General features: G+C 42.9%; 1 protein-coding gene across 7 annotated transcripts in view; it reads left to right on the top strand.

Annotated features, from left to right (window-relative positions):
* ptprub (protein tyrosine phosphatase receptor type Ub) overlaps positions 1 to 27,938 on the top strand; it is a 132,564-nt gene that overhangs the window by 63,707 nt on the left and 40,919 nt on the right. For all 7 annotated transcript variants that reach the window (XM_037453274.2, XM_037453271.2, XM_037453268.2 and 4 more), the window contains exons 3-12: positions 153 to 424; positions 6,585 to 6,666; positions 8,432 to 8,547; positions 11,762 to 11,936; positions 15,232 to 15,525; positions 20,410 to 20,727; positions 22,166 to 22,275; positions 24,131 to 24,332; positions 25,713 to 25,815; positions 25,921 to 26,194. In XM_037453274.2, coding sequence (XP_037309171.2) covers positions 153 to 424; positions 6,585 to 6,666; positions 8,432 to 8,547; positions 11,762 to 11,936; positions 15,232 to 15,525; positions 20,410 to 20,727; positions 22,166 to 22,275; positions 24,131 to 24,332; positions 25,713 to 25,815; positions 25,921 to 26,194 — 1,946 coding nt within the window. The remainder of the gene's footprint in view (positions 1 to 152; positions 425 to 6,584; positions 6,667 to 8,431; positions 8,548 to 11,761; positions 11,937 to 15,231; positions 15,526 to 20,409; positions 20,728 to 22,165; positions 22,276 to 24,130; positions 24,333 to 25,712; positions 25,816 to 25,920; positions 26,195 to 27,938) is intronic.

Raw genomic sequence — 27,938 nt, 5'->3', positions numbered from 1 at the left:
GGCAATAACGGCTCCTCTGAGACTTCAGCATATCTTCAGCAAGGCAACTGGTATGAGACTGTTAACAGATGGCAGAGGTGATAAACTGCTGCGATGACCTGTTAAGTCTGAAATACTCAAATGAACTGATGCATCTCTTCTGTTCCTTCTAGGATCCTATATGTTGGTGAATTCTTCCCAGCATGCCGTGGGTCAACGCGCTCAGCTGCTGCTGCAGACACTGAGTGAAAATGACACGCACTGCGTGCAGTTCAGCTACTTCCTGTACAGTCGGGATGGCCACAGCCCGGGGGCCCTGCGGGCATATGTTCGGGTCAACGGAGGTCCCCTCGGCAGTCCGGTCTGGAACACATCGGGGTCTCATGCCAAGCAGTGGCACCAGGTCGAGCTGGCGGTCAGCACCTTCTGGCCTAATGAATACCAGGTACAAGCTCCGTCGCTCTCGGGTCAAGATTCTTTCCTCTTTACATGTGACGGAAGGACAAATGGGTCCCGGATTTCGTGATGGTTTAGTGTAACAGGAGGCTGTTCCTCTGATACTTAGTAGTTTAACATTCCAGAAAGGTCACATTTCCGTGATTACGATTTGAAGACCCGTGTACCGACATCTTGTTCGGATAAAAAATGGTACATAGTGAAGCTCTCTGGATCACCACTCATTTTAGCCTCAAGGTGAATCTTGTGTTAATTACTTGCATTTGCAATTTAATTAGCATGGATTCCCTTGTGAATCCAGCGAGCTTTAGTGCTCGAGGGCCCTAACGAGTTCTCTTGTGGGCACGCCTGGTAGAGATTTCACTCACTGAGGGATGTGTTCTGTGTATTCATCCGACTCTAAAAGACAGACATTGACTGGCATCTACTGTTGGTGCCTGATGTGCTGTGGTCTGCAGATGGCATAGTCAGGTGAGCACCAGGGATATCCATCTATTAATCCAATTTATTTTTCCTGCAAGCGCTGCGGAGCTGTCAAAAAGCAATTAAGTTGACTACAGTGCATTTTATCAAGAACTGTCAATCCCCCCCCTCTCTACCTTAATTAAATTCCATCCTGCTCTGTAAGATCTGACCTTCACAATGCAAAAACTATAGGTAGACTTGCACTGTTCTACCAACATTGCATGATCTTAAAATAAGATCACAGATGCAATATACATATAGGATCACACACGCACACACACACACACACACACACACACACACACACACACACACTAAGAAGAATTCTTAAACACCTTGGCACTTTTACCAAAGTTCAATCGATATCTTTATTCCAACCACTAGCAAACTGTCAATACCTCAATTTGTTAGGAAGGAAGTTGTACATTTGGAGGAGTATGATGATTTCTGGTGAAAGTTGGGTCAGAGGAGATATAATTCACATCTATACGCTATAGAGCCAGAATATTAGCACAGCTGAAAGAAAAAGCCCACCAGCACTTCTTAATCATATGAAATGAATTGAATCCTTACAAATTCGTGGTTTTAAGGAAGCAGCGATTCCCTGGACACTGGTGGTTGCCGTGAGCTCGACGGGCAGATGTGTTTGTTTCACTTCAACAAACTACATTCAAAGGCTTGATTAGTAGGCTCTAGACAAGCTAATATATATGTTTATATGCATTCTTTTTGCCTTTGGATAGAGACTGCTAAGTGGTCTTGCTGACACTTCATATCTAGTGTACAAATAGGACAATGCTTCCAATCTGGATGTTTACGTCTGAGTTTCTCTTATCTGTGATTCTAGCTACTTGGTCTGTAAAACCTTGCGGGGCTGTTTCTAAATGTGCTTTTTAAATAAACTTAACTGTCTCTCGTCTACTGTTATTTTGCACAAGAAAGTGATTTATTGTGTTTATAGTTTATTGAGGTAGAAAACATAATCCTGTGGAAAGTCATACTAAGGCCCCCCTGGCATTTTAGAAGAAAAAGAAACGGTACAGATTTGGGATCTAGGTATTCTGTATTTTCAAGTACAATCTCACTAGCTACAAATTAGAATACAAGAGGATTGCAAGCTGTTCTAATCTACGCTACTGGCAGTAACGCCATCTCTTGAGCTTTGGCCCTCATAAACAAGCCAGCAAGGACCCCTGCCAGTAAAAATGTTCATAAGCCCAACGGTGCATCAAAAATAATGAGGTTCTCACTGTCTGTTCTTTTATTTTCATGCCATTTTCAGTGGGAATCATTACTTTTGCAGTGCCCCAATTAAATGTATTAAACAGCCGCCTCTATAATGATGAATGCTTAACAGCGAGTGAGCCCAAAATGGTCGAGTGTTTTGTGCCGTTAGAGCTGATCTGTAATCTCCCTGTTTTATAAAACAACTTGAACCACTATTCAGCCTTTGTGTCACCAGATCAGGACGGATGCTTTAACAAATACAACGATAACATGTTTTAACATGGCTTCTGGCTTCTCTTTTTCTGTCAACTACTACTGAATGCCCCTGTGTGCCTACCCACCTCTGCACCCGGTGGGATTGCGCACTTGGTTGTTCTGTAAGTTGCTCCGTACCCAGTGGAGTTGTGCACTGCCTTGTTCTTTAGCAACCCAGTAAACAATAACAGCCAGTAGGTGAGTCAGAATGGTTCTGCGGCCTCTGTGATGAGAAGCTCCAGGAGAAGGAGGTTTATAAAGGGCTTATGGGGGGGAGTATAAGACAGAGAAATAGTACAGCAGAAAGAAATGCTTCATATCAGTATTGACAGTACAGGTTTTTTTATACGTATTAATCAGCCTCGCTTTTATTGCATTCATGTGGAAAACAGTGTTAAAATTAATTGGATTAAAATTATGGAAAGTGGTCACCAGGTCTTTGGCCCCATTAGAGGAAATCCATCTTATTGTAAGAAATTACGGCTTTTCCTCTTTTCTTCCTCTTCATTTCACATTTGACTTTAACTCTGCTGAGCTTGCTTCTTAGTACAAAGAGAGCTAAACATACTGCCCCCTCAAAGTCACTAACATACCACAGCTTACATTGCTAATCCCTCTGCAGTGGAAGAGCTCATCATTGTGCAATGACACGGGGTCTTGCCTTGCCGCACGTCACTACTCTATTTCAAACAGACCAAACAGGAGAGGGTAAATATGGAGGTGTAAGGCTGGGTGTTTCCTTTAATGGCATCCTAAAGCTGTACTCTGTTGTTGACCATGAATGAAAACTGAACAACACAATGGACGGCAATGGGACTCTGTTACAGCCCGGTTTGCTTCAAAACAGGTCTTTTAAATTTCCTGTTCTACTTCTAACGCCTATTAGCTTGTGTGACTTTAAATAGTTAAGGGTTTGGGTTGTATCAGCTCCGTAGAAAGTCTAATATAATCACAATGGATTTAAAAGAATAGGTAGGCAGATTTAGCACGTCGTTAAAATGGTAAAGAACTCGTTTGAAGCAGAGGTGGAGCCGAAGCCTTTCTTATCTTTGTCTCTGAGTAGAATAAATCCCAGGAGAGCATGCATCATTTCAGAGATTGTTTTCAAATATGCAGGTTTTTTCCACCATTTTAGATTTGAGGTCATATTTGAGCTCCCGGTTCTCCCTTACAGCACAGGGATACGAAATGTCAGTTTGGTCGTTTTCACTGCACATCTATAGGTGTGAAATCACTATATAGGTTGCTCATTTTATAACTTACAGCTCAAATAATGAATAAGCAAGAAAACAAAGTCCCCGCCATCGTCCTCAGGCTGAATAAGCATTCCACACACATCGTTGTTATCGTATCACAGTTGTGAATTTTGGATTTGGAGTGCAATGTTTTTTGGGGCGAAAGCCTAATAGAACAAGCCCACCTTGAGATATCTCGATGGTTGTGTTGGTCCCGGTGTATGTTGCCGTATTTCTCTCATCGGTCCTTGTTGGTAGAAGTGTTTCGCAATAGCTGGAGAACCTTTTTATCAAATATTAAAGATGTTATCAAGCCCTCCAAGACTGCCAACTACAGCAGGAGAAATGTCCCCCTCCCCTCTTTACCACCTCTCACTTTCTTCTCTCTGCCTCGTCTCCTTCCAAATGTCAGAATCTTCCTCCGACCTGCTTTTCATCAGGCTTCCTTTAATCCCTGTTGAAGGTGTTGTCTCTTAAGACAATACTCAGGGCGCATTGATCTCCTTCAGGAGATCATTGCGCCCTTCCAAGAAACAGTTCAGTACATAACTAGTTGTGTGCTGACTGTTTCCCCTGCTTTTACTCTATAGGCCAAGCTAGGCCAGGCTCCCTAACACAAGAAACACGAGAGCGGCGTCAATCCTCTCATGCAGATCTGGGGAACACTGTTGAGCGTATTTTCCAACCTTTTGAGCATCTTAAAGACAATGTAGACGCATAGTTTTGATTATCACATTCGGTGCCTGTTTTGTTGACCTCTTAAACCAGAGAAGCCCACTCGGCATCCCATGATTCCATCTTGTTGGCTCATTCGACTACTCTCTTGACAGAAAAGGAAGACGTTGAATAGTGTTTGGCAGATCAAAGACTTGTAATTGAGAATCCTCATGTGTCTTTGTCTGATAATTTCTCAAATGTTCACTACCTCAGCTTGATTAGAGTGGTGCCAGCCGAGCCTTTGGCTATGGAAAAGACTTCTGTGACATACTGTGCAGAGAAAATTGAGACTCGTAAGATTTAAACCATATTGTCAGACGCAGCCTGTTAGCCTTTGGCATTTTCCAACTGAACAGATTTACTTCAGCATGCGACCTTTTGTCTGTGAATATTTAAGAAGTTATTTATGTATGACTGTGTCTAATGGTACGTGAAAGCTCTGTATCCGATGGTGTCTCCTTACTGGAGTTGGGAAAGTAGAAGCTTGTTTATAGGGCCAATTAAATCAGTGCTTGATTTGTATATAAAACAATTGTCTCTAAAAGCCAATAATGCGGTGTAAGGCGATACGTTCTATTAATGTGCATTTTATATCAGTCATGAATCACTACATGTCCTGCTTTTATTTAAATTTTTTTAGAAGAAGATTCCTTTATTTTTCTTTAGTAGTCATTCATTAGAATGAAGTCATACAAAAAGTTACTTTGGGTAATCTGCTTTCAATCAACATCTATGAATGTTGTTTATTGAAACAAATGCTCTCCCTCATAATAACCTCCTGTCCTAATGGCTAACACGAGTGAGGATTAACCAGTAATCAATCTCCTATTGAGTGTTTTCAATTAGACTTTTCGAGCGTTTTCCTTTCAGTGTTTCTGGCGGATGTTAGTCTTATGGCACGGCAGCATGCACTTAAGCAGCTAATTAAGGTCAACATATTGAAGGATATTGTGCTTTAATCATTGCTGTAAATGTTGTATGTGTAGGGCAGCTGGAGAACAGAAGGGAAGGGAGAGGGAAGGCAGCCGGAGAAAAAAAAGATGGACAGGGAAAGGAATAAATGTAGACAAGGCAACATTGGATGATAGGAAGAGTGGAATGAGAGGATCCTGCAGAAGCTTTAAAGAGAATAGACCACTTGAAACAGGGGTGAAGTGGAAATGATGGAAAGAGGAAATGTTAATTTCCCCCTATTTTTAAAGCAGAGACTTTTCTCTGGTTGAGGTTGGTGTCTGGGAACAAACAGGAAAATTGACTCTGGCAGAAGAAGATTAGCTTGAGTGTTCCTCCCTGAGCCGGAGGAGAGCAGCCAGTTACAGGCAGAGCTGGGTCTCTCTCCAACAGCGGGACCCAGCAGTCGGGACCTTTCCTCCTCACCTCTCTGTGTCAACCTCCAGCTACATTACTTTGAAAAGTACGCGCTTCCATTCTTGCAAAACCCATTTGCGGCTCCCACCTGCCTGTAAACACAGACAACAGACACGCACATTGAAAGTGGCTCCAAGGATACAAGATAGTTTGAGTTTTTTGCGGCCTCTGTAAAAAAATCAAACCCCAGTAATAGGAACCATGTTATAATCATTTGTTCAGAGGATCATGGGAAACAATAACTCAAAGCCGGCCTTCGATCAAACTTGTGAACACTGTCCTTGGTGCCGTGGAAACAAACATCACCCCTGTGTCTCATAACTCTCTCACTATTACAGAGGATGGTGATTTGATATTGATTAGGTTTCATGAGAGCCTGCTGCTCATCCAGCTTTATTTTTCCTTGCAACGGCATGGAGCTTTGTCCTCCCTCGAGTCTCGTGGCCCTGTGCAAGTTGTATTATCTGCTGTCATGGCTTCATAGCAGCCGTGCCATGAATGTAGAATAGAGCTCATGAGCCAGGCACCACAGTGTTTACTATTTCTCCTGGCACCTTTTGGACTGAGGCAACACTTATCCATCCCCCTATTTGCTTGCTTCTGTCTATATCTTCTCTTCTCTCATTGTCTAGCTTTTTTGGTTTGGGGTCAGCAGAGCAGATGTGCAAGTATGTGGTGATGGGCTTGTCGGTAAATAATGTGTCTGTCACTGAAAGTGGGACGCCAGCAATATAACTCACACCGCCCTCAATTTTCTTCAGAAAAATAGCTTGAGCACCTCTGCTTTGAGAGCGCTGGGTTAATCGCGATTGTCTGCTTTAGCTGTTCAGGTTATGAATTAAGTGTGTTCACCACGTATTCACGCTCACTTCACTTTTGCAGGTACTGATCGAGGCAACAGTTTCCAGAGAGCAGCGAGGCTACGTTGCCTTAGATGACATCATGGTGCTCAACTACCCCTGCTGTAAGTGCCACTCACGACGATGAATTGCAATTACAGGAAGTGCTGGAGGGGGGGGAAAAGTTCAGTGAGGAAAATATGTATTTGTGATGAGTGATGGCTGATCGACCTTTTTGTGTAAGTGCTATTAAAACGCCGTGACACCCAAGTGCCAAACACTGCCCTCCTGAAAACACACCTGCCGCCAGCCTTGTTTGACGGGCACATTTATTTGTTAATCTATGAGATCTTTGATTCTCTGTCAGAAGTCTGTCACGTTCTCTGGCCTGACTCGAAGTCCGGTGTAGCTTTTTGTCAAAGGTCACTTTTTTCCCCCCCATCAGGCATTTCAAAGCTTGAGCACAATGGTTTTCTTCTTTTTCTTTTTAAGTATTGTCTCCCAGCAGCAGAGGTCTTTTTGTGTCGGTGAGGGTGGCACGTTCAATGTGTTGTTATCCCCTGAGGACCATGTGCAAAACGTGTTCCCTGAGTCCCTTAATACCTGTAAATGTCTTTCAGTGTCACACTGAACGCTTTACACGAGGGCTCAGAGTGAATTACGCACCATCGGTCCACCTGAAGGGGTCACAGGGATTCTGCATTATCTATCTACATATCCCCTGCTGTTACCACAATAGTGTTTGGAGACTCATTAGGGATATCATGTCCCATAGAATAGCACCAATGACTTTAATAAATGGACTGGGTGGCACCCTAGCCACCCAGTCCATTTATTAAAATCAGTCAGTCACCCCGTGTCTCCCAGAGACAGCAGATGGCATATTCTGAATGCTCCCACTGTGGCCATTAAATAATTAAGACTCTCATCGAGACCCGAGCATGCCTTATGGTGTGGCACATTGCCAGCCTGCATTCGTTGGCAGCGAACAGTGCGAGGGAGCAAGACCGAGTGAAAAGGGTCGCACATTAAAAAAAGAAAATTCATTAATCAAAGAAAATTCTAAAGCTCAATAAGTTGTTCTTTCTTTGTAAACTCGGGTTAAAGAAACAGTTTCTTAGTCTTTAACTCTGAAACCAGTATTACATTAAACCTTGTGGTAAATATTTATCACACTATAGAGTCCTGTGGATAAACAACACAGCAGTTATTGCCAACTGTCGGGCCACTTCTCTTCTATTCACACTCATGTTGGTGTTTGTTCATGTTTGGCTCTCAGGCGTAAAATTACAAATTGACCTGAGGAGGGTGATTCACTCAAAGGCAACATGGCCACCTGCGGGGTCCAGATGCACGCACTCTACCATCACTACCTACAGTACACAAACACAGTCCACACTGTCCCCCCCTCCACCATATGGCCTCTTTTCACATTTACACACTTTTGTCATATTCAAACGGTAAGTTTGTAGGTTGATTATTTTTTTGATTTAAATGTCATTATTGTTATTCAGTTCATTTTTACGAGCTCTGATGTTTCTGGAGAATCTGGAGGAGGAAGACAGTGAAAAATGATCCATCTCTCCCTATGAACACAAATACATCCTCCTTGAATACGCTAAAAGCTAAAATTAAACTAAATTCTTGATACTTCATTTGATAATGAATTATTGCATGAGCCATCAAAAAATAAATACCTTAAACTGAAATAAATTGTTGCTGCTTTACCTTCTTATGGATGAAGCCTGAATTTCCGGTTTACGTATTTGAAAATAACAAAAGCCTCGATAAAATGTTATATTGTGCAACTGATACTGTCACTGTGATCTGGCTGAATGCGAAAGGAGTCTTTAGGTCTCACAGTATTTCTCCGTCTATCCGTCTCTTTAGATAAGGCGCCGCACTTCTCCAGGCTGGGAGATGAGGAGGTCAATGCTGGACAAAATGCCACTTTTCAGTGTGTTGCAGCTGGAAGAGCATCAGAGGCTGAGAAGTTCCTACTGGAGGTCAGTGATTTAATGGTGGAGTTTGTGAGGGTTATATTCTCCTACCTCCATATCCATCAACAGTACAAAAGGAAAGCAGCAGGTTTCTGACTGATGGGATCCTCTAAAAAGCAGCAAATCACCCAGACTGAAAGAGATGCCAAACAACACCTTTTTTTGGTGTCTCTTTGAGGGCGTTGGGTGTGTCACTGTTGTAGATTTGTATTTCTTTATGGCCATTTTACCTCTCTTAATGGTTGGTCTCTTTTTGTGCTTTGCTTTGAGATTGTTTTTTTTATTTGTGGTCATTGTGATCACTGTGTAGTTCCATTCTCATCTTTGGGAATTCATCGTCTTCTTTGTGGTTGCTTGGCGTTTCTTTGTGGGCATCGTGTTCTTTTAGTCCTCATCTGAATGGTAGCATCTATCTGAACTCATTACATACACCACTGCATTTTAAGTGGAGAGTGTTACTCTAAATTGCTGTTGCAACAAGGTTTTCTCTGTTGTTGAATAATTATGTGTCCCCAACCTGCTTGTGCTTAAATAAAGATTGGGAAAATACTATTAATGCTGTGAAGGCCACAAAGGCCTTGAAGCCTCCTCACTTTGTTGCCTTTGAGACATTGTATTGCTTTTGGCATCATAGTATTCTCTGCTCTCTTCACTCCGGGGTGCTTTTATTCAAATCACGTCCTGTGCTTTGGACATCCGTCTTTTCATCTAGATGGCTCACTCTGTGAAGGTCAGGCGGGCCACGCAGATCTTCCTCTTTTAGGGAATAACTCTGTGGTCTTGGAATGCTCCTCTTAAAGTAGCCCTAATAAAAGGACCACATGCCTCAATGCTGCGGTGGTCCGTTTGTTGCTACCTATTGCTTGAAATGCTGTGCAGCCACACATTCATGCCTTTTGCCAACATCTTAACAACCACTAAAGGTAGTGTTACTCATGGTTGACCTGAGCCCTCCTACTGTATTGTTTGAAGCTGTGTGTCATTGAATTGACGCTTCCTCACCAGACATTTGGTCAGAACACGAATGAAGGCAAATGCTTTAGGTGCTTTGCTGGCATGACCATGCAGGCACCGGCTGTGATGAGATCTCCCGGCCACTTCTTTTCTCTTCCACTCCGCCGCCTTTCACTGTCATGTTCAACATACCTCTGTCTGCGTCACGTCTGTCTTTCTCTCCCGCTTTCTCCCTTTGGTTGGGGCCTTTTTGTGCTCATGGTGTCTGCCGCACCAGCTGCAGCGCGGTCTTGACGGCAAACGCCTGCCACATTAGCAGATTGTTTTGTTGTTTCCTCGCCAATTAGCCACGGACAGATTGTTCATGCTTATTTGATTCATCCCGATTTTCCCCGCCTCCTTTTCTGTAATCTACCTTGCTAGGTAATGAAAACACTGTAAGAAAGGAATTTCTTTTTGTATTTCTTTGCGGTTACAAAATGAATTGCCGGCTTAACCATGATGTCTGTGTTTACGAGTTTTTTGGGTGAGCTGAGATGGCAAAGCATAACCTAAAGGTTTTCTTTGTTGATCCCAGCATATTCTAATGCTTTGGATTCTGTTATATCCGGCAGATCCAAAAGATTTCAAAATGAATGTCCATCATTTCCCACAAAGAAAATGGCCTGAAAACATGAGAAGAATATGTCGGATTGAATGTGTTTTGTTGAGACTGTGTGGACTTGACAGATGCTCCTGGTTTTAATGGTGTGAGAAAGGCCTTTCGCAGTGCAACAGCAAGGTGCATCCTGCAACATTTATTTGAATCACTATCTCTCTACAGCACTCTTTCCCTCTGTTTCCTACTTTCTGCCCCTACTCACTTTTGTTTTATGTTCTGTTTGTGCTCAAAGCATAACTTCTGTGTTAAAACTAGCAGTTGTTTGGCAGCCATTTCTAATGTCTCCTTTTGCCATCTAACAGTCTACATGCTTGCTTCTCAAACTATTTACTAAACTGATTGGACCCCAATGCATCGAAGCCCCTCTGTCTCCCAACTCTCCCAAACTGCTGAGCAGGTGAATGTTTTGGTTCAATAACATTGCACACCAAGGAGAGATATGGTCGTAGATGGGCTCCATTAAGGGACAACATTCATGAAATGTATTACCCCCATAATCACTATTATTTTAACAAGACTTCATTTGTTTTATTAAAGCATGTCTGATCTTCATATTGCATGATTAAATCAGAGACAAGGTCCTGCCATTCTAATTAAATTTCACACAGTTGGACTATTCTCCTTTTTAATCACACAACTCTAATAAGATCTAACCCAGATAGAAATAATTTAAGCTTGTTTTGCTATATTGGGAGTTCACGGCATAATTACTGCAAACATAAGCTAGTTAATTCAATGTTTGTTTGTGTTTGTGTGAGTGAGTAACATGGGGAGATGTAAGATGTTTTTAATAGTCATACAGAATTATTGCTGTTAGTTGATTGATTAATTAAATGGTATTAAACAAATAACAGCAGTTACAATACATTTACAGTTTTGCCAACATCCTCTAATTATCAAAACTTGAAAGGTCCTTCCACATGAATGTCTGCAAGTTGTATTTCATATGTAGCTTTTTTTAAATTTAAAATGTACCATTCAATTCATCCTTTTTCCCCCAAATCACTAAACACAAAGTTGCCTAAGAGGGCTTTACAATCTATACAGCATACATCCTCTGTCCCAGGATCTTTGCATTGGAAAACAAAAACCTTTCCCCCAAAAAATATTAACTAGAAAATTTGATAAACATAACACACACATAGTTGCACAACATTTTTTCATAAATATTACAGACATGGTTTAGTACTGAATGTATTTTCTTTCATTAACAAATATTGGATAAAAAACTTCCTCAAACTGTGAAAATAATGGTACAATGTCCTGACTGCAAGGAGTTGGAGGAGGCCGGGGCACGATAATGAACACAGCTGCAAAATGGGGAGTGTGTAGAACCCAGGGTTTGGCAGCTTGATTTATACTAGCGGCTATGGCTAACAGCTGAGATCCCCTGGCCTGTGTGGCTTACTTTTCAAGCCGTGTGTGTGTGTGTGTGTGTGTGTGTGTGTGTGTGTGTGTGTGTGTGTGTGTGTGTGTGTGTGTGTGTGTTGCTATTGAACACAAAGCACTCCACGAAATAAAATAACCGTTACCTGTGTGTAGCAGAGAGAGGGACATGATGACCCATACTGTTTGGTCTGAACCCTGTCCTTTCCTGCTTTTCAGAGACACAATGGGGACATTTTTACCACGGCATCGGTCAAGCACTTGAGTCACCGGCGCTTCGTGGTCTCCTTCCAGCTAGACGGCGTCCAGCGAACGGATCAAGACCTTTACCGCTGTGTCACTCAGTCCCCCAGGGGCTCCGGGGTCTCCAACTTTGCTGAACTCGTTGTCAAAGGTAAGCACTCTCTCTCTTTTTTTGGCTTTTAATGTTCCCCTTTCTTCGGGTCTCTCCCTGCCCTTTTGTTTCTTTCATCGCAGCGCTTCCGTTTTCCTGCTATTTTTATATGATAACAGGATTTTGTTCTCTCCTGGGTCACAGAAGAATACTGCGTGTGGATTAAAAATGTAATTGATACCACTAGCCACTTGCCTGAACACTTTTCAAATCAGCCACCGGATATACTGTGTGCGTAATGGGGGGGGAGAATCATAGACACGTAACTCATTTCCATAAAATTCACAAAGCCCAAAAACTGAACGGTGCTCGACACACATGAAGGCTCTGCGGATGACGACTGCCATCTCCCCGACGCGTCTTGTTGTCTGAGCTGGACTTGTCAAACAGGCTGCCACACTCGGCTCTTCAGCTCTCTGTCAAAGAGCTGTTCACTTGGCTTGGACTCCTGCAGCCCCTGTCATATCACGTAGCACAGATTGTGACCTCCCATTACTCACTCCACCCCCACAGCCTGACACCACTTTGACAGCATAGTAATGACATGACTGTGGGACGGTTTGATAGCATAACAAACTCTTGCCCCGAGCAAAGGGAGGCTGAGAAGAGGAAATAGGGATATGAACGACTTTAAATCTTGTCCTCTACTAAGTTTTTTAATGAATGATGTAAGGCAGAGGAGAGATAGAGATACTAAACCCGCTGTAATTGAGGGAAATAATTGTCTTTACGTGTTCGGTCTGTTGATGTATCGGTCTTTTTATCACTTTGGTCCGGTCTGAAATAGCTTAACATCTCTCAGATGGATTGTCATCAAATTGTGTTCATGCCCAGATGATGTTTCTGAACGATGGGACGATCGCTTTACTTTCCCCTAACACCAATAGAAAGTTGACATTGTGGTCTAGTTGGATGGATTAGTTTAAAATCCCGAACGGGCATTCATGTTCCTCATCAGGATCCATTTAAATAACTCCAGTGACATCTGGTATCTGGTAAGAATGTCTCTTTGTGCAATACTTTGTTCCACGAGCAGACACCAGCAAAACTGATGAAATTCCCATCAGCCGCATCTTTAACTCGTTTACTGTGGCTGAAGGGGCAGAGCAGGTCATCCTTTGCCACAAGGCTGTTTGATTGTCCATGAGTGAGAAACTGAACCGAAAGGGTGCTTCAAATGCATCTATATGGGGCAATTATAATAGTTATTATAATGTTTTAGCTCATTTTTAAGCATTCAAGCTTTTTTTTAATCAAAGATCCTCACGGGGCATCAAATTCTATACATCAAACAATGTCGTCCATCCTTACACTCACACTGGGATGTGCAACTGTTCAAAGGCTTTAAGCTTGTCATTCGTGCTCTTTAAAAGTCACCTGCCCATTTGACGTAGCACGTTTTATAGCGCGAGAAGTTATATGTTATATGGCTTTTCATCTACGCCACTGCCTCCACACTCTCCAATTTCAACATGACACAACACCCCAGTAGAGACTTCTCCCTACCAAAATACACTTTTGTCTTACATTCACGTATTTCCACTCAGTCTGGATAAAACTGGATGTAAATTACAACTTGAGTGGTTGACGGAAGCATGCAATGCCGAGGCAGTAATTGTAATCAAGAGAAATGTGTTATTCATGAGTAGTTGTGATGGCCGGTTGTAAGTCACGTTCAAGTGGACGGCTTGCGATACTGTAATCTTTTTCATAGGAGCTGAGACGAAGTACTTCAGCAGGCTTAAATGAATCCTTTTGCACATGGTGCCCCGCCAAGAAGAATCTCAGCATTCCCTTAATGAGTTGGAAACACTAATTTCAACTTAATCATCATGAGGCTCTCTTATTGCTCAAAAAACCACAGCTGCGTTCCCAGATTATAGATGACGAACATTGTCATCTTTCGCCTTAAGGTACTGTATGACTGAGGCTTTTGTTTTGGACTCACAGTTTTATCCTGAGCACATTTCAACATGTGTTTTAAGAGATTTTTCCCCTCTTACGCCATGAGTCTTACCGCAAAGAAATCTGTATTAACCAGAGAGTAGTGATTCAATTGAGAATAGAGTGCTCCTGGAAGTGGTCCTAAAACCTGAAAATAAGTTTTAGCAGTTCCATCCTCTAGCAAGTCATTGGGTTTTTAGGATGCGTTATTTGGTCAAAATGCCTGAAATAAGGTCTGAAATTAACACAAGTTAAGGGATTTTGAGAACATTTTGTACAACGTCAGTCAATACCTCTAATACCTAGTTTAAAGCTGTGTTCAAAAGGTGGTAGCTAACATTTGGCTAAATTAGATGACAAAACTGTGTGGACAAAATATGTAAAAATGATAAACTTGTGTTTGCCACGGAGCTTATTTACAGCAATAAGCCAAAATCCAAAGCACAACCCATCTCCTTGGCTTTTTGTTGAGGGATCTGCTGCAATGTTGAGTTCTCCATCGCTCAGTATGGAGAGGAAAACAATTACATAAGTCAAAGTAATGTCACAAACTAACAAAGTAGTAGTAGGATTAACATAATAATTGAGTGTGTTCATTTAATTTGAGCCCTTCTGGCTGCTTGGCCATAGGCCTAAATTTGACCGTTACTTATAGATGCAGTCACTGGCAGCCCGACGTTGAGCTGCTGCAGGCTTTTTGAAGGCAAACGGAAGCAGCTGTGAGTAGAGGTGAGGGGCTAGTGATGTTGAAAGCTTACAGAGAGGAGCATTATAAAAGACAGAGGCGCCTCTGCCGGATGAAGGATTAGTCACAGCCACAGATCTAACTCTGATCTTTTCCCGTGCTTTGTCCTCATTTCTTTTGCATTCCCTTCCCTCCTTCACACTGTTGCCCCTGTAATTGTTCAGTGGCTTGGATCTGCCAGTAAGTGACATTTGACCGGTGGACCCTGGAATTAATCCCCGGTTTGGACAATCTTTTTCAACAGCGATGCAGAGCCTCCTCTTTCATCCTGGTTACCAGCTCTGAGGACTAAACACTCAGTCAGAGGAAGGAGATGAACACCACTTAATCCTTCAGCTACAAAGATCAGACACATTCACTAATGGTCTTGTTAATAGCTAATCTGCTACTTGGACGCAGTTTGACCAGCTCTTATCCTGCAGTCTCTGGCAACCCATTTATGAGTGTGTGGGCCTTAAATCTGTTTGCAAGGAACTGATTATTAAAATACTTACCACAACGTTTTCCTCCCTAAACTGTCATCGGTTAGCGATGATCTTTAACAATGTACAACCTGTGTTTGAACAGCAAAAAGAGAAAAACCCTGCTTTTCATTTCCTCCGACAGTACCTCCGTCGCCCATTGCACCACCCCAGCTGCTGCGAGCTGGCTCTACGTACCTAATCATCCAGCTCAACACCAACTCTATCCTGGGAGATGGCCCCATTATCAGGAAGGAGATTGAGTACCGCGCCAACCAGTCTCCGTGGTCCGAGGTGCACGGGGTCAACATGGTCACCTATAAGCTGTGGCACCTGGAGCCGGACACAGAGTACCACATCAGCGTGCTGTTGACTCGGCCCGGAGAGGGCGGGACCGGCCCGCCTGGACCGCCTCTTGTGAGCCGGACCAAGTGTGCAGGTGAGCTCGTAACACACTGTGAAACTGGACGGCGGGAGGACAGCCCAACGCGTTCATGGTGGGTGAGGGTGTTGGTGTACAAGCGTTTCAAGGGCTTTTGAGGTAAAAGTATTTTATTTTGCAAAAAAAACATGAACACGATTCAGTTGTCTTTCTTATTCCCATAAATTGTGTGACCCTTCAGACTCTAGTCAGTACTAGGGTCAGTATCAATTTACTAGTTTCTCTGGTCAGCTGCTGCTGCTGCATTGTATGCTATAACACACCACACGTTTTTATTATTGTAACAAATGTAATTTGTTTCAAGCAGAATTATGTATTATGGTTTATTTTAGACATTTTCATCTCTTTGGCAGGATTTTTTCACTTGTATCAGAATATGAAAGTCTGTTGTCATGTTTGCATAGAAAACAGGATATTCACTCTCCTACCGATTGGGATTTTGTGTTTGTCTTGCAATATGAATATTTGAATATATTTAGCAGAGACAATCCTCTGAAAGGACCTATTTTGCTATGTCTTGTGTTTAGGGGAATTACCGTCCGACTGTTAAGGTGCTGCAGTCCCCCAGAGCTCCGGATAAGGGAATGTGTTGTTCAGTGTGCTGTGTACACCTGGCTGTTTGGATCAAATCTCAAGCACGGGGCAGCAGGGTCTTCAATGCAAACCTTTACCAGGATGCTGCTCTGAGATGTTCTAAATTGCACAGACTGATTTATTTAATCTAGGTTAAAATAATACAGATAGCTATGTCTTCTTTGCAATTAATTTATTTATTCTGTGAAAAGTCCATATCTCAAATTACAAATGCCCAAAAGCAAGACCTCCAAACCTCAGAGTCCTATTATGGGGCTTTATCTGTCACGATAATCTGCTAAAATTCAATCAGAGAGAGGAGCTGATAAACTGACACTCGGTCGCTGCATATACTTATCTGTGAAGAAAAGACACATTTGCAATCACTGGTGTTCTCTGAACTGAGGAGACCGAGAGAAGACTTTTTGCTTCAATATTGGTTTGACTGTTATTTAAAAGATAACAGCTGGCTGACTACAGTGACAAGCCTGCAGCAGGCTTCTTTGATACCTGCTGTGGAGGAAAGACATGTTTTGGCACGAACAATTAAAGGACAAAAAAATACTTTAAAAAAAAATACTACTAATAACTGGACATTCATTTGTAGGTGACAGTGGTTCGGATTACAGTGAAAATTGACACTAACTGACAATGAGGGGCACATGACTTTGGCTCATTCACTATCTGTACAACTTCAAATGTCCATAAAAGGTCTGTGGGATGTTCTGTAATAATCAAGTATTGAAAGTAGTTTTCCACTTTTGCTTGAAAAACAACAGAAAAAATGATCTCTTTCTTATTGATGTTCTGCCAATCAACATAATAGACAAATTGTTTCACCTCCAATATCTCGCTTCCAGCTTCAAATCAATCATCACTCAGTTGAAGGTTTTCATCGCGTCGCATTTTATGCATCCTGCCTTTGTCTGTGCACTCCTATCACCCGCAAGTGTGTGGACACAGAACACCAAGGGAGGCGAGTGGGACGGCACTAAGCCACTCTCAGACTTACTTGTAAGAAATGTACACATATATACAGCAGAAGGACTTCTGGGTTGATGCAGATACACAAAGTCATTACCGCTGCCTGCTCCAGCGATGTGTGCGCAGTCGCTCACGGGCGCACAAAATGAAGAGCTTTGTGTTACCCAAAGGCAGTCTGTGGATTTGAGTCCTCCGTGGTCATCACTCTTTCCTATGCCCAACGGTGTCTTCCTGCCACACACCATCCCTCACATATCTCCCTACACTGCTTCAGTAGAGGCTTTCTTGCCACCTCCCCCGCTTCCTCCTCTCCAATGACGTATTAAAGCTACTCTCCTCTCTCAACAGCCAAAGATACCCACCATTCATCATGCACAACCAAAGAGAGACGGATACTTCACAATAAAAAAAAAGAGGAGAAACCACAAGAGCAAGAGTAGTAGGAAAAACTTGCTGTTGGCCCACGTTGCAGTACATGTGTGGGAGATGGTTTTGTGATAAATGGTAAACATTTAGAGAGTCAGTGTGCAAGAGTGAAAGCAGAGAACCTACTCACAAATGTACCGGAATTGCTTTCATGGTTTGTTGGTGTTTGTGAAAGTCACTGAACTCAACCTTTATGGATGTATTTAGAATTCGACCCCTGGGACATTAGCTTGTTCATCCGTGTGTGGGATAAGTGACACTGCTGTCTGCTGCATTTGAATGCAGTTCAATACGGAGGAAGTACAGGTGAAAATATTTCATATAGCTCGTCATTCTGTCTCATAGTTTTTCCCTTTCAAGTCCACAGCTCTTAACGGAGTGTATAGATTTGGCACTTGACTGTAAGCGGCATTCATGTGAACCTGCGGGTGATTTCAGGGAGGGTTAGTCATCCAGTCAACAGGAGGGACATTTGGAACTGTTGCCGTATTCAGGAGGGAAGTGAACGTCCTCACCAGGAGTTGCTTGTGGCCACTGTGACAAATCTCACTCTAAATACTTCCCTCCATCTCAAGCATGTCGGCTAACCGGCGTACGCGAACGCATCCTCCCAGAGTCGAGCTGTCCTCGCACGACTGCTGTAAAACTAATGGCCGTGAATGTGAACATGGTCTCTGCCCGGCTCTGATGGCCATCCAGGTGTGCTTGATGAGCCATTGCTGCGATTATCAGCACGGGGCATTAGCACAAGCTTGAAGCCCCTCAAGTAAATCACAGAGGAGATGCGGGCATGTGTTACTGCAGGTGGTGCCCAAAACTACGTTAATGGTCCCCCGCCTGCTGCCCGGGTCGCTGAACCTTCTGGAAGGCCCCCCTCCTGTGAATCTCTTTGCCTGACTAAGATGCGTTAGGAATATCCTGTCTTTAAAATGTCGTCCGTCACTGTCGTCTGCCACTCTGAGCCAGAATTCCCTGCATGTTTACATCTGGGCGGAGGTCGTGTTTGTGCTCGAACGTTGGTAAAGACGAGCACGTCTGTGACAATTTGGTTTTCCCGTCTGACGCAGTCAGTGCAGCTCCCCTCCACCGATGCATGCAATCGATGGCGACTCGGCTCTCACAGTTTTAGGAAAGTAAATAAACCAGAACCTGTCACATCTACTCTAACGTCCAATCTCCAAGGATCAACATGGTGCTCTGGGCTTTTTTCTTATTTTTTTTGGGGCCGTGTTGCGATGGCTGCGGTTTCCTCGCCACAGGGTGCCAAGGAATGGGAGCCCGTGGCATACACACAAATAGGATGAGGCAAAAGGGAAGGGGCTGGCACAAATGTCCACTTTGAGAAAAGCCACAATGAGCACACTGTGGCTTCTGTGGCGGTGCTTTCATCAACTCAACAGTTAAATGCCTCTCTTTATTTAGCTCTCAAACTGTGCAGACTATCAATTGCACCATTAAGACAATCCCGGTCACACTGAACAATGGAACATTAACATTTCTTGCTTGCTGCGGTGAACTACTTTGCGATTACGGTGCCCACCCATTCATCTGCCGTCACATTAGTTTAGACGAGGTTCTGATCAAGGCTCCGGTCATATTGCCATTTAGTACAAGACTCCAGACAGCAAAATAATCGAGAAAGCTGGTGACTACAGAAACCTTCAGTAAAGTATTGTAAAAGTTCCAATTAAAGAAATTGCTTTACTATAAGTAGAAGTATAAGTGCGTAAGAATCTGGGCGAAGGGTGTTGTATCTTATTATACAGTATAGTTTATATGTGTGTTTGTTTGAACATGTACATGAAAATAAACAAAAATAGAAGATAAACAGTAATTTAGAAAAAAACGTCAGAGACAGGACTTCATAATGATTTAAAACAGCAAATGTGTGCGTCTCCATGTCCTTTCAAATCAATTATCTTATATTATTTTTGTGCATTATTCAGGTCTGATGTACAGGTCTGAAGACCATGGCCCCTGACCTCAAACTCCAATGATCTCTGTTGTCATCCCCCACCTCCCTGGGCCATTACTCAACGTTTACTACTAAAAGAATAAAGCAATACAAAACATTATGAAGCGTATAGCTCGACAAAAAGGATTTGACTGTGTTTACAATGGCATCTGATAAATGCTTCCATTGATTCTGAGGATGTCCTCGGCTCGACTCGGTCCCTCTACAGTTTTGGGACATCCTGCGGCACACTGGCTGGTCTGTGCTCCTGTGTATAGAGGCTCTCTTTATCCTTTGGGCTTGCCATTACATTTGAGGGAGATATTAAAGACAGAGCTGCTATTCTTTTAGTTTAGAGAAAGTCAGGGTTAACCCGGCAGTGACCAGAATTAACTTGGTGACTTCTAAAAATACAAGAGGCCATTGCGATGACCCAGAAGGAAAAGTGACCAGCGGAAGTGAGTGCCCTTGTGAGCCACTTACATGTTTTTGCGCGTGGATTAAACCTCGGGGCAAAGAAGTGTAAGTACTGGATAGTCAATTTGCTTAGCAACACAGAGGCGGGGACTGGTGGGAGTGCGACAGCAACCCACAGCCTGTCCAATTAATTAGCACATTTGGCAGAAGTTCCTGCTCTGCCATGGGGGGAATGTGGGTGCGTTGTGTTGACAGCAAACTGTCAACCTCCATGTTGTGGCAGGGCAACATGGCAGAATCTATCAGGCAAGGCAATTTTATTTGTATAGCACATTTCAACAACAAGACAACATCAAACCACTAAAAACATCCAAACATGAATTCGGAGATCGATGAAATAAAAAAGGGAAAAACCCCTGGATATACTGGGAAATCAATGTTTGACAAGAAGTCAAAGTCATCGCTGTTTTCTAGAACTCAGCATTGTTTGATAATGTCATTGTTTTGTTTTCTTCCCTCCCTCCCAGAACCCATGCGTGCTCTGCGAGGCCTCGCCGCCCCAGACATCCAGTCCAGGCAGTTGTCCCTGCAGTGGGAGAATTTGGCGTTCAACCTGACACGCTGCCACACCTACTCAGTGTCGCTGTGCTACCGCTACACCACGGCGGGAGGCGGCGGGGGCCACAACACCACCGTGCGCGAGTGCCTGGCAGTGGAACACAACGCTTCACGCTTCACACTGCGTGATCTGCCACCTTACCATGGCATCCATGTCCGACTGTCACTGGCCAACCCCGAGGGGAAGAAAGAGGGCAGAGAGGTCACCTTCCAGACCGAGGAGGACAGTAAGTCTCTGAAGGGGGGGGTTGTCACAGAAACTAAAATATGGAAGCAAAAGCCGAGAAGGGAGAAGCGACATTATGAAATGGCAAAGATTTTGAGAGGATTGATCACCTTTTAAAATTAGCGGTTAGTTACCAATGAGTGCACACCAAGCTAAAGCTAATGCAGTCCAACATATTGCAATCAATCATAAATAGTTATAAAATAAAAGCTGTGTTTCCTCTAATTTAGCCTCTCTTCATTGCTATTATTGGGGCCGTTAGAATGAAATACAGTTCAACAGCACCACAACCGGCATCCTACAAAATGAAAGTACTATTGGATTCTGGACAGCCTTCATGTGGGACTGCAGGATATAACACATTCTCTCTTTTTTATCTCTTCTCATAGCAAACAAAAACATAACTAAAGTCCGACAAAATATCATCCAGAGCTGAGACAGCCAACAACACTGACTCTATTTATGATGTGATGGTTGCTATTGATGTTATTAAATATGTATTTAGCATAAATTAAGTGGGCCCAATGTAAAACATAGAAATCGATGAACTAAACCATTTTGATATAATCAAATTATAAATCGATATATGCTTAATTTGCTACATATCTCACAAATACACAGAGGGTGACCCTCTGAGGCTGAATCTTTATTACAAAATGTCCATGTCATTTCAAAGTCTCTGGCAGGAGATTTTGGGCTTATCTCTGTTTATATTCCTTTGTGCCACAGCACATTGTCTGCATGGCAGTTGAAGGAAAAATCAATTCTGCAGTGGAAAAAAGTCAAGACAAACAAGATTTTCAGAAAAAGATCTATACAGTGCGAGGAAAATAGAAAAGTTAATATAGATGTATATGATATGATATAAGTAATTGGATATACTGTATATATTTATACAGTATACATGTCAATTATGAAAGCCTCTTCCAAAAGCCTTAATAAGCAACTCTCTCCTCCGGAGTAACTCAAATCAAAGAATAACAGTTGACTCAGCTATTTGGGTCTTGCTTTAGGCTCAGGCATGAATCTCACAGCAGCCTTTGTACACCAGTCACACAGACCACAGAGACTGGGGCTGCGACCAAATGGCCCAAAAAACTGTTAACAGACACTTATGTTGAATGATCACTCATTTACTGTCCTCTCAAAGCCATTCAGGAACAAGCGTACCATTAAGTGTCTGACATATTTATCAATATCTTTCAACTGAACACTGATGTAGATCGATGGTGTCCTTCTCAAAGTATATTTCTCTTGTCTGTGTTGTGGTTAGATAATTAATACAGTTCCTAAATCTACTTTGTGCTTAGCTGATGCCACGTGCTGGATGGTTCTCAGCCACTGTGACATTCACTTCTGTGATATTGACAGGAGACACTCACTGTGGGATTAGCACTTCCATTTCCCCGACAAATGTTTGTTCTCTCAATTTCTTATAGTTCCCGGAGGCATCGCACCGGAGTCACTCACCTTTACCCCGCTGGATGACATGATCTTCCTGAAGTGGGAGGAGCCCGTCGAGCCCAACGGTCTTATTACCCAATATGAGGTGGGCCCAGATAGAGCATCTGTTTATTCTTCTGTCACTTACAGATTGTTAGCATGGTTAGCTTAATTATAAGTTAATTGACTTAATTGAACGAGCAAGGGAAATATTTTGATTTAAACCTCCCCGTTTATTTAAACACTATTTCCTTCTTTAAATGTTGCTAAAGGAAAGGCCTTAAGGACTAACCACTAATCCTATCTTTGATATGGAGTTTATCTTGAGCTGGCATTACTGGACTCTTACATTTCCTCTTATCCAATATTTCACAATTCAGATCCGCTTATGTGCTTCACAATGCTGTTGCCCCAAAAGTCTCAACATCTCTCTTAATCTGTAGGTAAATTAGCCAGACATGCATTGGCACTGGCTTTGCAGTTTAGATCAGATTAACTCAATTCTAGGATTTGAAATCCCTATTTTCTTGTTTAAAACGAATGGCAATCCAAATTCTTATGCCATCATAGATGAAAAGTGCACTTAGTGCCTTGAACAGTTCCATTCTGACCATCTGCAAACCCATGTCCGTTGGGTAAACATCTGCTGAGTAAGATACTTAAATGATAGAAAGCTCCAGATGAGCTTCTAAATTGACCTTGAGACTAGAATTTTTTTTGGCAGCTATAAGTCTATTGTGTTGTTTTGATTTTAATACTCAAACTGCCTGACAGCACATCGCCTCAAGCAATATCATAAAATGTTAGCGTGCTCCTTTAACTGCCCAGTTTAGAGGTGCTTTCCTCTCCATTTGGTGAGCCATTTTCTTCAAACGCCACTGCAATTGGAGACATGTGCTTAATCACTAAACCACTCTGTGTTCCTCCTCACCCAACCATTCAGTGCATGGTGCGCTTTGCAAAAAATAGCAGCGTCTCTTGGTTTCGCGCTCATTGACCTTCTGCACAAGTCACTTAACGATGGTCTTGTGCCATTAAAACAGAGCCCCCTGTCAGGTCTTATGTTCAGCCAGATAATGATTTTGTATTTTTTTTCTCTGTACCCTCAGTCTGCGTTGAGCCATTAGTGAGTGGGCCTACTTTTCCTCAGGCCTTCTTTGCCTGGACTCAAGGATATTATTAAATAGGATTTGTGGTTTGACATATAAAGTGGAGAATATTCGAGATCTTTGAGCATCTTGAACTTTCTGAGCTACGGTAGAGCGCTTTGTGCAGAGCTCTAAAAGAAATACCTTTTAATTTCTCTCTTTATATAAACCATTGACCACTGCTTGAGCCCATGGGCTGCCATGCTGTTCTGCACGCCCTGCTCACTGCTCCGTGCACTGCCAGGCATCTTTTATGCCTGCCTTTGAAGAGGAAGCACAGTGGGCTGTCTGTGTTTAGTCACTGCATGGCTCCTAATTCCACCTCCACAGTAAGGAGGCATGAGCAAGCAGTACTGTGGCGGCACAGCACCTCTTGAAAAGAAAAACTTCATAAAACATTTTTCTTTCAAAGGACATTTGTAATTAAAGAGTTAATTAATAGTTATAAAATTAGCACTTGTGATTTAATTCCCTTTGAACTGCGTGGCGTCCTCCGACCTGTATGGCCTTTAAAAGGCTTTATTTAGTCAGATCATTTACCACTTATAATACTCTAGGTTGCTTTGGCAGTGTCACAATACAGTTTTTCACTTAAAACCATAAGGGTACAACAGCAATTAGCAAGTTGATTGAGGGAAGCACACTCATTTCTGAGGGAAGTAAATCGTGTCAATCAAACTGTCAAATTACTTTTCTTGACAGAGCAGCTGATCAAAATCAGTTGTAATTTACAAGTATAATGAAACTTAAATTCAGTGCAACGGTGATTCTGTTTTTCATAATGTAACCCTGAGACCATCATGTTTTCCACAGATAAGCTATCAGAGCATTGAATCGTCTGACCCAGGCATCAACGTACCAGGGCCGAGAAGAACTGTGTCCAAGTTGAAGAATGAGACCTACCACATGTTCTCCAACCTCCACCCGGGAACAACTTACCTCATCTCCGTTCGAGCCCGAACAGTCAAGGGCTTCGGCCTGACCGCCCTCACTGAAATCACCACTAACATCTCAGGTATGAGCACCTGTCACTGATGGATCTTGTGTGCTCGCGAGGAAGTGTGCCGTAAGTTTGTAAAAAAGAAGTGGGAAAATCCTCTCCATATTACGTCAACACCCATCACCAATGCACCTTGCAGGTACAGCACCAGACTTCAACCACTGCAAGCTGTAATTAGTTTTCTCTCTTTTGACTTATGGATCTTTCTTCCCACACAGATGCAAAACTACTGCTCCCAGAGTGTGTGTGAGAGCTATTTTCCATTGCCTCCCAAAAGTAGTGACACACTGTCATCTCACAGTGGCCAAGACATAAATTAACATAGGAAACAGAGCTGACACTGCTGTGTATTATGTATAAAGAAAGATGCAGTATATTCTCACGACCAGAGTGTCACTTCCAAGAGTCTCAGAGCTTATTACTGGTGATAGAAAACCAGCAATGGTGTTTCTATTGCTTTTTAATGATGCATTCGTGCTTGTTAAGGGATGGGATTACACCCCTGAGGAACGCACAGCGTAGCCACTCCCGCCCACACATTTATTCACATTACAAAGGGGCCAGGTTAGTTTAATTATACATTTTGTGCACTATCACTTCTTGCTGCATGTCAGACAGAACGCCGGCCCAAAGCCAAAGCGCAGACACAGTCAAGTGAGCCTTCGCAGGTCATCTTCAACCTCCCCCACTGGCCCGCTGTGCAGAACGTTCACTTACATTGAGTGTCTCTCAAATCTGCACTGACAGCTAGCAAACACTGAACATCTTTCAACAACTACTACTGTCAGCATCTTCCAGCAATACCCACCGCAGAATATCTAACTGCACACATTTCCTCATCCGCCCATGCACATAAAAACGTGTGCACCACTGTGGCGGATTCACAGGCATCCTTCAAACAGACGTTGTGTGGCAGCAGGCATCAAACCCTCTTTTGTTTTTACAAAGGTCACAGATCTTTTAATGTCAACAAATGCACATTAATTGATGTCGCCCCTTCTAGCGCTTTTTAATGAGATAATCATTGATTCTTCATGAATAGTTTGCTCTCTTTCCCCTCACTAATTTACTACTGATAGGAAAGAGAAATGTGCCTCCAAAGCACAGAACCGGCTAAAACACTTCAAACCTGAAGCTGGTGAATTTAGCGACGGACACATAAGGCTTAATTGGATCCCTATCAAAGAAGACTGGAAGTAAAATATAGAGAAGGTTCTTCAAAATGAGGACACATGTGTTGGTTATATTAGCACTGAGGAAGGATGTCTCCAAAACATCACTCACAGACTCACACACTCAATTTCACAAGATATTAAGTGGCTGGACATGTTTATGAGAAAGCAGAGACGGATTGCTTTCTGGATTAAGTTAATATGTACGTTTCTGTGTCCTCAGCCCCAATGTTTGATTACGGAGACATGCCGTCCCCCCTGAGTGAGACAGACAGCACCATAACTGTCCTTTTGCGCCCCGCCCAAGGCAGAGGGGCACCTGTCAGGTGATAAAATCATCTCAATTTTACATATTAGATCTTTTTATTTTTTATTTTTAAAGCTCAACATGGCTTGCTCATGGTGCGCATCCACTGTGTGTGTGTGTGCAGTACATACCAGGTGGTGGTTGAAGAGGAGACGGTGAAGAAAGTGAAGAGAGAGCTGGGGCTTCAGGACTGTTTCCCATTGCCCATGTCCCACGGTGAGGCGCAGGCCAGGGGCACGCCGCACTACTACACAGCCGAGCTGCCACCCAGCAGCCTCCCAGAGGCCAGTCCCTTCACCGTGGGGGACAATCACACCTACAACGGCTACTGGAACAGCCCTTTGGACCCACGCAAAAGCTACCTTGTCTACTTCCAGGCCATGAGCAACTTCAGGGGGGTGAGTGACTCCAGTGGTGTGCCGCATGTGGCAACGCTTAATGAAGACATTAGAGTTTTGTTTTATGGGTATCTGTATTTACTAATGCTATGGTTGTGTCTGTAGGACAGACTTTCAAGCCTTGATAGAGTATTTTTGTGGCATGAATAGGGTTCTTGGATGAAAACACGTTGATCAAGTGGTGTAACAGGGAATTAGTTACATTATACTCCCATTCCTTTCTTTTTAGTCCTTTTGTGGTTGCCTCATGTCCTCTATTCAATTAATTCATTAATGTCCCTTATATTATTGTTTCTTTTTATTATGCTCCTAATCATCCCGTCAGGGGTTGTGTCGAAATAACAGAAACAAATGCTGTAGTTATTTGAGAAGCAGCGTGTCATTTTACACAGCTTTGTTTCCAATTCAACACTCTGGTGCATGCAAAGCCCTGCAGTCTCCAGTCCTACCCGGAGGACGCCACATTACCTTTCCAAATTCCATTACAGGAAGAGATGCTGCCAGGGTGAGGCGATTACTTAAAGATAATTGGTTGCAGGTGCAGATGATCAGGGGTAGAAAGCTGCTTCTTTTAATCTTCACAGATTGAGTAGAGAGCTGTTGCTATAGGTAATGAACCTTTAGGTGGTCGTCATCATCATCTGGGAATAAATACATGCAAGCTGGGTTTCTGGTCTGAGTCCCATCAGTGGGTAAAGCCCTACGGTCCCCAGTAGGATATTTTTCCAACCCAGTGGAGAAACACACAGAGGTAGTGCAGTGTGAACACTTCACACAACTAGGCTACTAAGCATAGGATTAGATAGGGGAGGCCTGGCTTTTCTGGCGGATGGGATTAGGTTTTGTTTTGCCTGGCAGGAGGCCAGCATGCATGACCCACAATGAGCGGAAACACAGCCAACACAGTCGCCGCTCTTTCAAACACTGCTGCCTTCGCCTGTAAATACAGCCCCAGCAGTCCCAGTCGAAATTTGGGCTGTGTGGCTACTACTGCTCCATCAAAAGTGTGCTGGAAGGGAAGGGAACTTATTGCATTGTCAATGGAGAGCATTTGTTGTGGGTGTGACGTTTGCACTCTATTCAGGCCTATTTATTCTCAATATAGGCATAAAAGCATGGAATTTACGTCAATTGAGCCCAGCAGTGGTGAGGGGCATCTAGTTGCTTGGCTTACTGTATTACCAATTAAGAGCTGGGCACAGAGGGCATGCACGGCAATGCTATGAGCACATGAACTCAACTGAACGGAGCTAATTGCATAAATTAAGACAACATAAAAGAGCATAATATATAAGTAATAGACCAAAACAGTATGACACTCATGCCTTTTTTGCATGTTAATGATATTATTAACATTACTGATTTATTTACAATCTGTAGTGAGCAAGTTTATTAAGCCACAATGCAAATGCTAAGGTTTTACTGGAATGCTGTGAGTGCTCAATATGTTTTGTGCTATTTTGTGTCTTCTTTTGTGTGTTGCATGCCTACTTATCCTCTGTGTGCAATTATGTATTTAAGGCCTTTTACATTTTTCCCATGTCACAGAAATGTAGGTCAAAAAAGAGAATTTTAGCATTTGAAATGGGATTTTGTAAAAGAGCATGAATGCATTTAGAATATTTCTGTACTATGGGGTATTTTTATACTAGTTTTTGAAATTTTATTCAGGAGATGGGAACAGAATTACCGTATGCCCACTCATTGTGGAAGAAGCTGAAAGGGTAGCTGGCACTAAAGACAT

The sequence above is a fragment of the Pungitius pungitius genome, chromosome 11 (genome assembly GCF_949316345.1).
Source record: "Pungitius pungitius chromosome 11, fPunPun2.1, whole genome shotgun sequence".
NCBI lineage: Eukaryota > Metazoa > Chordata > Actinopteri > Perciformes > Gasterosteidae > Pungitius > Pungitius pungitius.
The sequence above is the reverse complement of the archived record's forward strand: the minus strand, read 5'-3'. Positions and strand labels throughout refer to the sequence as shown.